Below are 14,954 nucleotides of genomic sequence, written 5' to 3'. Positions count from 1 at the left end.
GGACAGACCATATGTTAGGCCACAAAACAAGTCTTAGCAACTTCAAGAAGATTGAAACCATACCAAGGATCTTCTCTGACCACAATGGCATGAAAGTAGAAATCAATAAAAGAGGAAAACTGGAAAATTCATGACTACATGGAAATTAAACAACACTCTCTCCTAAAAAAAAAGAACCAGTGGATCAAAGAAGAAATTAAAAAGTATCTTGAGACAAAAATGGAAACACAACTTATGCAGCAAAAGCAGTTTTAAGAGGGAAGTTCGGAGCAATAAATGCATACATTAAGAAGCAAGACAGGGCTTCCCTGGTGGCGCAGTGGTTGACAGTCTGCCTGCCGATGCAGGGGACGCAGGTTCGTGTCCCGGTCTGGGAAGATCCCACATGCCACGGAGCAGCTGGGCCCGTGAGCCATGGCCGCTGAGCCTGCGCGTCTGGAGCCTGTGCTCCGCAACGGGAGAGGCCACAACAGCGAGAGGCCCGCGTACTGCAAAAAATAAAGAAAAAAAGAAGCAAGACGATCTCAAATAAACGACCTACCTCTACACCTTAAAGAACTAGAAAAAGATGACCCTAAAATTAGAAGTAAGGAAATAAAGATTAGAGCAGTAATAAATAGATAACAAAAAAACAATATAAAAGATTAACCAGGGACTTCCCTTGTGGCACAGTGGTTGAGAATCCACCTGCGAATGCAGGGGACATGGGCTCGATCCCTGGTCTGGGAAGATTCCACATGCCACGAGCAACTAAGCCTGTGCGCCACAACTACGGAGCCCACACACCCTAGAGCCTGTGCACTGCAACTACTGAGCCCATACGCCACAACTACTGAAGCCTGCGTGCTCTAGGGCCTGCGTGCCACAACTACTGAGCCCACGTGCTGCAACTACTGAAGTCTGTGTGCCTACAACCCGTGCTCCACAACAAGAGAAGCCACTGCAATGAGAAGCCTGTGCACTGCAACGAAGAGTAGCACCTGCTCGCCACAACTAGAGAAAGCCCGCACGCAGCAACGAAGACCCAATGCAGCCAAAAATAAATAAAATAAAAATAAAAGATTAACCAAAATAACAGTTGGTTCTTTGAAAAGATAGACAAAACTGACAAACCCTTAGCTAGCTTTACCAAGGAAAAGAAGAAGGAGGACCCAAATCAACAAACTTATAAATGAAAAAGGAGACATTACAACTTATACCACAGAAATACAAAGGGTCGTAAGAGGCTACTGTAAACAACTAGATGCCAACAAACTGGATAACCTAGAAGTAATGAAAAAAATCTTAGAAACATACAACCTACCAAGATTGAATCAGAAAGAAACAGAAAATCTAAATAGATCTATTACTAGTAAGGAGATTCAGTAATCAAAAATTTCCCAAAGAAGAAAACCCCAGGACCAGATGGCTCATTGGTGAATTTTATCAAATGTTTAAAGAAGAATTTACACCAATCCTTCTCAAACTCTTACAAAAAATTGAAGAGGAAGGAACCTCCCAAAACTCATTTTACGAGGTCCAGCATTACCAATACCAAAGACAGATAAGGACATTACTAGAAAAGAAAACTACAGAACAATATCCTTGATGAATATATATGCAGCATTCTCAACAAAACACTAGCAAACCAAACTCAGCAGCACATTAAAAGGATGCATTGTTCACCATGATCAAGTGGGATTTCTCCCTGGGATGCAAGGATAGTTCAACATGTGCAAATCAATCAATGTGATACATTACATTAATAGAATGAAAGAAAAGAATCATATGATCATCTCAATAGCCACAGAAAAAGCATTTGACAAAATTCAACATCCATTCATGATAAAATACTTAGGAAATTAGGCATAGAAGGAACATATCTCAACATAAGAAAGACCATACATGACAAGCCCACAGCTAACATCATACTCAGTGCTGAAAGGTTGCAAGCTTTTCCTCTAAGATCAGGAACAAGACAAGGCTGCCCACTCTCACACTCCCATTCAACATAGTACTGGAAGTCCTAGCTAGAGCAATAAGGTAAGTAAAAGAGGGACTTCTCTGGTGGTCCAGTGGGTAAGACTCCACACTCCCAATGCAGGGGGCTTGGGTTTGATCCCTTGTCAGGGGACTAGATCCCACAGGCATGCCGCAACTAAGAGCCCACATGTCACAACTAAAGATCCTGCATGCCACAACTAAGACCTGGCACAGCCTAAATAAATAAATATTTTTTTAAAAAAATAAGGCAAGTAGGGCTTCCCTGGTGGCACAGTGGTTGAGAGTCCGCCTGCTGATGCAGGGGACACGGGTTCGTGCCCTGGTCCAGGAAGATCCCACATGCTGCAGAGCGGCTGGGCCCATGAGCCATGGCCACTGAGCCTGCGCATCCGAAGCCTGTGCTCTGCAACGGGAGAGGCCACAACAGTGAGAGGCCCACATACCACACACACAAAAAAATAATAATAAGGCAAGTAAAAGAAATAAAAGGTATGAGAACTGGAAAAGAAATAAAATTGTTTCTATTTGCAAGTGACATGATTTTATATATAGAAAATCCCAAGACACAACCAAAAAACCATTAGAACTAATCAAAGAATTCAGTTGCAGGGTACAAAATTAGCACACAAAAATCAATAGCATTTCTATACACTAACAATGAATTCTCTGAAAAAGAAATAAAATAATTGATTACATTTACAACAGCATCTAAAAGAATAAAATACTTAGGAATAAAGAAGACACTAGCAAATGGAAAGGTATGTTCACGGATTGGAAGAATTAATATTGTTCAACTGTCAGTACTACCAAAAGCCATCTATAGGTTCAGTGCAATCCCTATCAAGATTCCAATGGCACCTTTTGCAGAAATAGACAAAACACCCCTAAAAATTATGTGAAATCAAAAAAGACCCTGAATAGCCAAAGAAATCCTGAATCCAAAGAACAAAAAAACCAGAGGCATCGCAGTTCCTGATTTCAAGATATACTATAAAGCTATAGTAATTAGAACAGTATGGTACTGGCATAAAAACAAATAGACCATGGAACAGAATTGAGAGCCCAGAAAAAAACCCCAAGCACATACAGTCAACTAATAATTGACAAGAGAGCCAAGCATACTCAGTGGAGAAAAGAAAGTCTCTTCAATAAATGGTGCTGGGAAAATTGGATATTCACATGCAAAAGAATGAAACTTGACCCCTATCTTCGACCATTAACAAAAATTAACTCAAAATAGATTAACGACTTAAATGTAGGACCTGAAACCATGAAATTCCTAGAAGAAAACACAGGAAAAAACCTCCTTGACATAGGTCTTGGTAATGATTTTTTGGAAATCACACCTAAAGCACAAGCAACAAAATAAAAAATAAACAAGTGGGACTACATCAAACTAAAAAAAACACACAGGAAAAGAAAATATGAACAAAGTGAAAAGATAACCTATGGGAAAAATATTTGCACATCATCTATTTGATAAGGCGTTACTATCCAAAATATATAAAGAACTCATACACCCAATAGCAAAAAAATAAATAATCCAATTTTAAAAATGGGTAAAGGATCTGAATCAACATTTTTCCAAAGAAGATATATGAATGGCCAACAGGTAAGTGAAGAGATGCTCAACTCAGTAGTCATTAGGGAAATGCAAATTAAAACTGCAATGAAATATCACGTCACAATGGCCATCATCAAGGGGAGGATGTGGAGGAAAGGGAACACTTGTGTACCACTGATGGGAGTGTGTAAATTGGTATATCCACTATGGAAAACAGTATGGAGGTTCCTCAAAAACTTAAAAATAGTCCTATCACATGATCCAGCAATTCTACTTCTGGGAATATATCCAAAAGAAATGAAAACACTAACTTGAAAAGATATCTACACCCCATTTCATAGCAGCATTATTTACAACAGCTAAGACATGGAAATAATCTAAGTGTCCACTGATAGATGAATGGATAGAGAAGACATGGTGTGTGTGTGTGTGTGTGTGTGTGTGTGTGTGTGTGTGTGTGTGTGTGTGTGATTCAGCCATAAATAATGAGGAAATCCTACCATCTGTGACATTGAGGATGGATCGTGAAGGCATCACGCTAAGTGAAATAAGTCAGACATAAAAAGACAAATAAATACTGCAGGATCTCAGTTATAAGTAGAATCAAATAAAAATAAACAAAAATTCCCCACCAAATTCAGAGAAAGAGATGGGATTTGTGGTTGGTTACCAGAGGCAGGATGTGGGGGGAGGGGATATTGGAGGAAGGTGGTCAAATGGTACAAACTTCCCTTATAAGATAAATAAGGACTAGGAATGTAATGTACAACATGATGACTATAGTTAACACTGCTGTATGATATAGGAAAATTGTTAAGAGAGTAGATCTTAAGAGTTCTCATCACCAGCTTTCCTTTTTATTGTATCTATATGAGATAATGGATGTTAACTAAACCTATTGTGGTAATCGCTTTACAATATATGTAAATCAAACCAACATGCAGTACACGTTAAACTTATACAGTGATGTATGTCAATTATTTCTCAATAAAACGGGAAAAAATTTTAATTCAAGAAAGATAAATTGTATACATTTGGAAAAGAAACTTTTTTTTTTTTTTTGTGGTACGTGGGCCTCTCACTGTTGTGGCCTCTCCCGTTGTGGAGCACAGGCTCAGCAGCCATGGTTCACGGGCCCAGCCGCTCTGCGGCACGTGGGATCTTCCCGGACTGGGGCACGAACCCGCGTCCCCTGCATCGGCAGGCGGACTCCCAACCACTGCGCCACCAGGGAAGCCCAAACATCATTTTTTTAAAAGCAGCTTAAAGCATTTAAGCTACAATTTCTTTTTAAACACAATAGAACTAGGACTGTATAAACATTTTTACAAACTTTTTAGAGGTTACCTAGTCCAATTTTAAGATAGCTAATTATCTTCTATTTCCTTGGAATAAATTCTAGGAAGTAGAATTGCAGTGTCAAAATCAATGCAACTTTTATAGGCTATTGGTACATGCTGCCAGAGTGCCTATCTATTTATATTTTTCCTCAGTGAATAAGAGTAACTTTGTTCCTCTGACTCTTGTCTGCACTGAGCATAATCATTAAATACACACACACACACTCTGCCAATTTGAAGGGTGAAAGGAATTTCGGCAGTTGTAAATTTCACATGCAATAAATATTAACCACTTGGGGTTTTAATTGTTGATTTTTGACCTACAGAAGATTTTTTGGTTTGGTTTGATTTCTGCTTGCTTTTTGCTTTTAAAGATGTCAAGATCCATTAGTTGCTTCTTTTATATTTAGTGTCATGCTTTATAAAGTCCTTTCTCACTGAGATATAGTCCAGTGGAATGTTCCAACTTGCTCAAATAGAATTACAAAAAGGCAAAATTGGGTTTCCCTGGTGGCGCAGTGGTTGAGAGTCCGCCTGCCGATGCAGGGGACACAGGTTTGTGCTCCGGTCCGGGAAGATCCCACATGCCGCGGAGCGTCTGGGCCCATGAGCCATGGCCGCTGAGCCTGCGCGTCTGGAGCCTGTGCTTCTCAATGGGAGAGGCCACAACAGTGAGAGGCCTGCGTACCGCAAAAAAAAAAAAAGGCAAAATTGTGTTTTCACAGAGATACAGTCCACTGGAATGCATCAAGTCCTTTCTCATAACAATGTTATGTATTTATCTATATTTTCTTTCTGGTTTAATTTTTAAACTTCTCACCCTAATTTAATATCCAAATGTTTCATTCTAAAATTTCAAAAATTTGTAAAAGTAAATAGTTTAATGAATTCCCATATGCATAATATGCAGCTTCAGTTTATCAACTCATGGCTGATCTTGTTTCATCTTTATTCTTGCCAACTCCCCCTCTAATTATTTTGAAAGAAATCTCAGACATACCACTTTACGTATCTCTAAAAGATAGGAAGTCTTTATTTAAAAGATTCGTGCATTTAAATATTTAATCCATTTGGAGTTTATTTTAGTGTTTAATAATTTTTCAGGGATTTAATTTTAGTTCACTTTTCAAACTAGTTTGTTAGTTAGCTAGTTGTCCCAATACCATTTATTGAATAATTCATCCATTTGTCCATTGGTAAGAATTGCTACCATATATTAAATTCTCATGTACTTGAATCCATTTGGGACTTTCTGTCCCATTGACCTTTTTCTCTTTTCCTACATCACAATATTTAGGTTTTTACTTGCTATGACTTTGTCACATGAAAGTAGGATTAATTTTTTTGTTATTAAGCTAACATGAGAAAAACAAAAACTAGTGGGAGATTAAGAATATTTACTTAGTTAAATACCTGTTTAAGATAAGAACATTTACTTTCTTTCAGAGATCCTGTAATGTGGAGAGTTGTGATTGGAACTAATAATATAGATGGGCGTCAGCCACACTCCAAGATGATGAAAGTTAAAGCGATCGTTATCCATCCAGACTTCGATGTGGAATCTTATGAAAATGATATTGCGCTTTTTCATTTAAAAAAAGCAGTGAGATATAATGATTATATTCAGCCTATCTGTCTACCTTTTGGTGTTTTCCAAAGACTGAACCGAAACACAAAGTGTTTTATAAGTGGATGGGGAAGAACAACAGAAGAAGGTAATTATGATCTGAATTTTGTTGATACAGATTTTCCTGATTATTGGCAGAGAGTGAATATGTATGTCTTTATCTCTTTATATCATGAGTTTGAACAACAGGTCTTTATAAACCAGTGAAAAGGAAATGTCTTTTTAAATTTTCTGTGTTTTTTTTCTTGCTTGTGGGAGAGAGAAAATTATCTTCCAAAGCAGAAATAGAGACTTCTTTTGTTATACATGCCAAGATACTTAAACCTTTAGACATTCTCAGAGAGAATGATGGTTCCAAGTATTTCTGTAGTTTCTGAGACTCTTAGGTGATGAAGCAAGCTCTGTAGCAGATTTGCTTATCTTAAATAATAAGCTTCTGGCTATAAGGAATCAAATTTAGTATACTTTTTATTTAGTGCACTGTTTAGTATCAAACAGGTTGATTGCCATGTATTTTCTTTAGTGCACAAAGAGGCACAAATCGTTGACTGAACTAATGGGAGGAATGAAAAATGTAGAAAACAGTCTCTGCCTTTGGTAATAACAACAGCTACCATTTGGGAGCATTTACCATGTTTTAGGCCCCATTCTAAATATATTACTTTATTTTATCTTATCCTCCCAATATTCCTATTAGGGAGTTAATGTTATTATTCCCATTTAACAGACCAGGAATTGTGAATCTTAGAGGTTGAGAAGCTGGGATTCAAATTTAAGTTTTTTCTTTATTCTAAAGCCTGAATATTTAAGTACTACATTAAATACAATCTGCTCCTGATGGAATTGAAGTCTGTTTAGCAATATATGAGATCAAGTGCTGAGACTCTTTTTTTTTCTATTTCTATTCTCTACCAAACCTGGCCATTTAAATATTTGTGGATTATTTAGATAGGATAGAAATAAATGTATGAAAAGTCTGTGAATTATTATTTTTCTTTTTTTCTCTGTGAATATTTTCTAAGGAAGATAAGGAAAGTGACATGGTGCAGGAAAAAGAGCATGGGCTTTAGAATCACAGACCTAAGTCTGAATCTCAGCCTGGCCACGTACTGGCTGAATTACCATGGGCAGGTTATTGAATCTTTTACAACAGTTAGAACAATGATGATAGGAGCAACTACTATTTATTCAGGGCTAGGTACTAAATAAAATACTAAGCATTTTAATGTATTTCTCATTTAATGCCCCAACAACACTATAAGAAATATTATAATATGGGTGAATAAACTGAGTTTTAAAGAGATTAAATAAATTGCCCAAAGTTACACAGCTAACTAAGTGAGGAGTCAAAAATTCAAGCCTAGGTTGGCCTGCCTCAAACTCATGTGTTTCCATTATATTATATCATTTTCATGATCTGTAAGATGAGAGCAACAATACCTTATCAGAGAGTTGTTTTGAGGATTACATTGGCTCTCCAGCAACATGGCAGATTACATGCACACACCAACCTTCCCATTGAAAATTATTAAAGAGAGAAAATGCATAGGTCAAGGACTGAGTGTGAAGACAGGAACTTAGATAACTGGAGCACAAAAGCTGCCTTTCATCTTGAGGGTATTTGTCAAGTTGGTAACATTGAATGTTGATTTCTGTGGTTTCATAGGCCTTCAGAGGCTTGAAGAACAAAGCCTGCTTGAGTGTGTGTGGGGAGACACTCATAAAGCTGGAGCTTCAGGGCTGTACTCTAAAATTGAGTCAGACTCAAGACCCAGCTGCATAGTTCATATATACATAGTTCATTTCAAATATGATATAGGTAGATTGAAAGTAAAAGGATGCGGACTTCCCTGGTGGCACAGTGCTTAAGACTCTGTGCTCCCCAAAAGACAACCCTCAGAATGGGAGAAAATATTTGCAAATGAAGCAACTGACAAAGGATTAATCTCCAAAATTTACAAGCAGCTCATGCAGCTCAATAACAAAAAAACAAACAACCCAATCCAAAAATGGGCAGAAGACCTAAATAGACATTTCTCCAAAGAAGATATACAGACTGCCAACAAACACATGAAAGAATGCTCAACATCATTAATCATTAGAGAAATGCAAATCAAAACTACAATGAGATATCATCTCATACCAGTCAGAATGGCCATCATCAAAATGTCTAGAAACAATAAATGCTGGAGAGGGTGTGGAGAAAAGGGAACACTCCTGCACTGCTGGTGGGAATGTGAATTGGTACAGCCATTATGGAGAACAGTATGGAGGTTCCTTAAAAAACTACAAATAGAACTACCATATGACCCAGCAATCCCACTACTGGGCATATACCCTGAGAAAACCATAATTCAAAAAGAGTCATGTACCAAAATGTTCATTGCAGCTCTATTTACAATAGCCCAGAGATGGAAACAACCTAAGTGTCCATCATCGGATGAATGGATAAAGAAGATGTGGCACATATATACAATGGAATATTACTCAGCCATAAAAAGAAACGAAATTGAGCTATTTGTAATGAGGTGGATAGACCTAGAGTCTGTCATACAGAGTGAAGTAAGTCAGAAAGACAAAGACAAATACCGTATGCTAACACATATATACGGAATTTAAGAAAAAAAAAATGTCATGAAGAACCTAGGGGTAAGACAGGAATAAAGACACAGACCTACTGGAGAACGGACTTGAGGATATGGGGAGGGGGAAGGGTGAGCTGTGACAAAGCGAGAGAGAGGCATGGACATATATACACTACCAAACGTAAGGTAGATAGCAGTGGGAAGCAGCCGCATAGCACAGGGATATCAGCTCGGTGCTTTGTGACCGCCTGGAGGGGTCGGAGAGGGAGGGTGGGAGGGAGGGAGATGCAAGAGGGAAGAGATATGGGAACACATGTATATGTATAACTGATTCACTTTGTTATAAAGCAGAAACTAACACACCATTGTAAAGCAATTATACCCCAATGAAGATGTTAAAAAAAAAAAAAAACTGTGCTCCCAATGCAGGGGGCCTGGGTTCAATCCCTGGTCAGGGAACTGACCCCACATGTATGCCACAACTAAGAGTTCGCATGCCAGAACTAAGGAGCCAGCAAGCCGCAACTAAGGAGCACACCTGCTGCAACTAAGACCTGGCAAAACCAAATAAATAAACAAATATTAAAAAAATAATAAAGTAAGTAAAAGGATGGCAAAAGACATACCATGGTAACATTAATCAAAAGAAAAGCTGGAATAGGGGGAAAAAAAGGAAAAGAAAGCAGAACTGGCTACATTAATATCAGATAAAGTAGACTTAAGAGCAAAGAAAAGTACCAGGGACAGTGAAGAACATAACATAATGATAAGGGTAAATCCACCAAGGAGACACAGAAATCCTAAGTGTGTAACCACGGAACAGCAGAGATACAGTTTCTTAAAAACATATGTGAACGTACATACACTTACGATATAACCCAGCAATCACACTCCTAGGCATTTATCCCAGAGAACTGAAAACATAAGTCCACACAAAAACCTGTTCACAGATGTTCATAAAAGCTTTACTTGTAATATCCCCAAACTAGAAAAACCTAAACGTCCTTCAATAAGTGAATGATTAAATACACTGCAGTATATCCTTAATATGAAACATTACTAAGCAGTTAATAGGAATTTACTATTGATATACACAACAACTTAGATGGGTCACAAGTGCATTATGCTTAGTGAAAAGAAGCAATTTTCAAAAGGTCACTTACTGTGTGATTCCATTTATACAACATTCACAAAAGGACAAAATTATAAAGATGGAGAAGAGATTACTGATCGCTGTGGGGTAAGAAGGTTAGATAGCATGGAGATCTTTGTGACGATGGAATAGTTCTGTATCTTGATTGTGGTGGTGATTACATGAATCTACATATGCCATAAAATGGTGTAGAACCACACACACACACACACACACACACACACACACACACACACACACACACACATTGTTCCAGTGTCAATTTCTTGGTTTTGATATTATACTTCAATAATACAGATAGAACCATTATAGGAAACTGGGTAAAGATTACACTGACCCTCACTGTACTTGCTTTGCAACTTCCTGTTAACTATAATTATTAGTAAATAAAGTTTTTTTAAAAAGTGAATCATATATAACAAAAGCATCCTCAACCCCCACCCCACCCCCAGGATTGCTAGGAAAACTGCTTAATGGAAGACAAAAAATGAAGAAATTTTCCCAGAAAATATGTAACTACAAATACCACTCATATGCCCCAAATCACTCTGAGTAGACTAGAAAGCCTCAAGGTTAGAATTTAGTTTAAGTAGTTCCTAGACTGTTAATGTTCTCTAGGTGCCTGAGAGAATCAAATGCCAATAATGTGTGTAGAAACCCAATGTCATCTGAAACCTCAAAGAACTTCACCAAAGTTTCAAAGAAAATGGATTATAATTTTTTAAATTACTAAACACCAAAGGAAACAAGGCACAACAGACATCAGAATAAGACCTACAAAGATTTCAGATACCAGAATCATCAGATAATATATTTTAATGTTTAATGGGACTTCCCTCATGGTCCAGTGGCTAAGGCTCTGTGCTCCCAATACAGGGGGCCAAGGTTTGACCCCTGGCCAGGGAACTAGATCCCACATGCCGCAACTAAGAGTTCTCATGCTGCAACTAAAGTTCCAGAATGCCACAACTAAAGATCCTGCATGCAGCAGCAAAGATCCCACATGCTGCAACTAAGACCCGGCATAGCCAAATAAATACATAAATAAATAATTTTTTAAATGTTTAATATATTGATATTACAAGAATAAAAGATGTGCTTAAAAAAATGAAAAGAGATGTGAAAAAGAACCAAATAACTGTGACAATTAAAAATACAATAATTGAAATAAATTCAGTGGCTAAAGTAGTACCAAGTCAGAAGGAACTTAGGATTCCCAGATTAAAATCAGCTAAATATCAGTTCACAGTCAAAGATCATTAAACACATAAGGAAACAAACCTTAATTACGAAAGTCAACAGAAATAAAACAACTGATAAAGCCCCCCCAAAGATCTCAGATATTAATATTTTAGGTATAGAATATAAAATTAGTATATGTGAATTGTTTAAAGAAATAAGAGTAGAATTAAAAATGAGCGATAGATGATCTAGAGTGATCAGGCAGATTTAAAAGAGAACCAAATAGAATCTTTAAAAATGAAAAATGTAATTGCCTAAGTTTAAAACTCACTGGATGAAATAAATATCCTATTAGACTCATCTGAAGAGAGAATCTGTGAATCAGAGGTGTATCTGAAGAAGTGCCTAGACTGTGGCACAGAGAAAATAAAGAGAAAGAGCTTTTGGCTCTTGGCTCGGAGGAGGCCAAGGTGCAACTTTCTTCAGTCATCCTGAATCTGGTTTCATCCGACGCCAGCCGCCTCCACCGTGCCGCCTAAGTTCGACCCCAGCGAGATCAAAGGCGTATACCTGAGGTGCACCAGTGGGGAGATTGGTGCTACATCTGCCCTGGCCCCCAAGATCGGCCCCCTGGGTCTCTCTCCAAAAAAGTTGGTGATGACATCCAAGGCATCCAAGTTGCTCCAAGGCAACTGGTGATTGGAAGGGTCTGAGGATTACAATGAAACTGACCATTCAAAATAGACAGGCCCAGATTGAGGTGATACCTTCTGCCTCTTCCCTGATCATCAAAGCCCTTGAGGAACCGCCAAGAGACAGAAAGAAGCAGAAAAACGTTAAGCACCGTGGAAACATCACTTTTGATGAGATTGTCAACAATGCCTGACAGATGAGGCATTGATCTTTAGCTAGAGAACTCTCTGGAACCATTCAAGAGATCCTGGGAACTGCCCAGTCTGTAGGCTGCAATGTTGATGGCCACCACCCTTACGACATCACAGATGACATCAACAGTGGTGTGGTGGAATGCCCAGCTAGTTAAGAACTGCAAAGAAAAATAATTTAATAAAGGGTTATTTGACAACCAAAAAAAAAAGAGAGAGAGAGAAAATCAAGTAAAAGAAAGTCAAATATACACCTAATGAGAGCACTAGAGAAAACAAATGAAGAGAATAGAGGAGAGGCAATATTCAATGGATTTGGGTGGAAATTTTTCTATCACTGATGAAAGACAACATGAATCTAGATACAGTAAGCACAACATGAGCCAAAATAAAATGTATTCCCTTTTCATACAGTGTAATGAAACTGTAGAAGAGAAAAACAAAGAGAAGAGCTGAATACAGCCAGAGATAAAAGAGAAATCCTTATACAATAACTAGAGATTGGCTTTCAGAAAACTTCTCAATAGCAATAATGACAGTCAAACTACAACAAGATATCATGATCAAATTACTGAGAGGACAGAACAAGGAACCTACAATTGTGTATCCAATAAAATTATCATTCAAAAATAAGAGTGAACAAAACTATTTACTACCAATAATTTTTCACAGAGGAAATAAGAAATATATCAGAGAGAAAGAAAACGATGCCAATGCTGCCAAAAGGGAGGTATGAAATGAAAGAAGCGAGCAAAATGATTCCGGGCTTTCACTGCCGTGGCCTGGGTTCAATTCCTGGTCAGGGAACTGAGATCCCGCAAGCCGCATGGTGCGGCCAAATTAATTAATTAATTAAAATAAAAATTAAAAAAGAGAAGTGAGCAAAGAAATAGCTAAAATCATAGGCAACTGTAAGTAAACATTGTCTGTATACAACAGTGGTTCTCAACTGAAGGCACTTTTGCCCCCAGGGAACATTTGGTAATGTCTGTAGAAAATTCTGGTTTTACCGTTGGGCAGGGGATAAGCATGCTACTGGTTCTTAGTGGGTAGAAGCCAGAGATGCTGCGCATCATCCTTCAATACCCGGGAGAGCACTCGTACCTTCCACAACAAAGCATTATCTGGCCTAAACTGTCAATAGTGCCAAAACTGAGAAACCTTGGAATAAAATAAAAACAATGCATATTTCGTGGAATTTTACAAAAGACATTTAAATACTTGGAAAAAAGCATGTATTTCAGAATGGGTAACCAGAGTTTAAGTGGTCTCAGGTCCTTGTATTATTCAGGAAAAGTGTTAAAATACTGATTAACATTAGATTTTAAGCATGAATGGTCAAATTTCAATAACAGAAATAGAGGATACAGCTTGTAAACCAGTAGAAACAAAAAGAATAAGAAAAAAAGGCAAATAAAATCTCAATCAATAAAAAAAAAATCAAGGAAGGAGAAATCAGAAGCATAAGAAAAATAAAACTATATAAGGCATTAGAAACAAGCCCAAATACATCCATAATCATAATAAATGTTAATGGACCACATCACTAGTTAAAAGAAAGATAATCAGATTAGGAAGCAGGAAATTCAGCTTACTTTAGCAAGCCATACTTAAAATGTAACGATATGGAAGGACTGAAGTAAAACAATAGGAAAGAAATATACCAAGCAAATTTTAATTAAAAGAAAGCTGGTATTGCTATACAAACAGCAGACAAAATAGACTTTAAGATAAAAGAATTATTAGGGGCGAAGAAGTTCATTATATATTTAGAAATGATTCAACTCACCAGGAAGATAGCACAGTTCTAGACTTGTGAGGCTAATAACCAGGATCCAGATAATAGTAAAGAGAAATAGATAGAACTGTAGGACAAACATTATAACTTCCCTATGATAGTAGGGAATTTTAACACAACTCTCTTTTTTATTATTGGCATATTAAGCAGATGAAAAATTAGTAAAGATTTATAATGCTTGAAGTAGGAAGCTTGATTTAATAGCCAAATCAGAAAATTCTGCATCCCAAAATCAGAGAATTTCATCTTTTCAAGTACAGGTGGAAACTTTATAAAAATTGACCACTTACTAGGCCATATAGCAAATCTCAAAATTCAAAGAATAGGTAATGTACAGACTATATACTCTGATTACAATTATTTTAGCAATAAGAGAGATGGGAATTTTGGCTATGATAGAATAAGGAGTTGGAAAATCCTCTTCCCCCCACATAAGTATAAAATGGACAAAAATTGTCAAAAGCAACCATTTCAGAGCCCTGGAAATCAACCAAAATGCACAATAAGTTCAAGAGTATTTGTTTATTATAAGCAGCTAGAAATTTGGGTAAAAAGAGGAATTTGTAGTTTTCTTGCTTGTGGCTGCTCCTAACTCCCCTCTCAGATCAATCAGTGCAATAGTTTTACCAGGATCATGAGGAAAAAGGATCTTGGTACCAGAGGAGATGGACTTGATTTACAGCAGTAGTTGATAATCCAGTCTAGCAGCACTGTCAATAAAAGTAGTAGACTCAAAAAACTAAATAAAATTTTTAAAAATAAAAATAAATTTAGGGCTTCCCTGGTGGCACAGTGGTTGAGAGTCCACCTGCCGATGGAGGGGACACGGGTTCGTGCC

At 37.4% G+C, this 14,954-nt stretch overlaps 1 protein-coding gene and 1 pseudogene across 1 annotated transcript in view; both read left to right on the top strand.

Moving 5' to 3' along the window:
* TMPRSS12 (transmembrane serine protease 12) overlaps nucleotides 1–14,954 on the top strand; it is a 38,709-nt gene that overhangs the window by 8,513 nt on the left and 15,242 nt on the right. The window contains exon 3 of the mRNA XM_065888173.1: nucleotides 6,334–6,602. Within this exon, the coding sequence (XP_065744245.1) occupies nucleotides 6,334–6,602 (269 nt within the window). The remainder of the gene's footprint in view (nucleotides 1–6,333; nucleotides 6,603–14,954) is intronic.
* LOC136130670 (large ribosomal subunit protein uL11-like) lies at nucleotides 11,092–12,476 on the top strand (annotated as a pseudogene).

The sequence above is a fragment of the Phocoena phocoena genome, chromosome 11 (assembly GCF_963924675.1).
Source record: "Phocoena phocoena chromosome 11, mPhoPho1.1, whole genome shotgun sequence".
Taxonomy (NCBI): Eukaryota; Metazoa; Chordata; class Mammalia; order Artiodactyla; family Phocoenidae; genus Phocoena; species Phocoena phocoena.
This window is presented reverse-complemented; position numbering and strand designations above follow the sequence as displayed.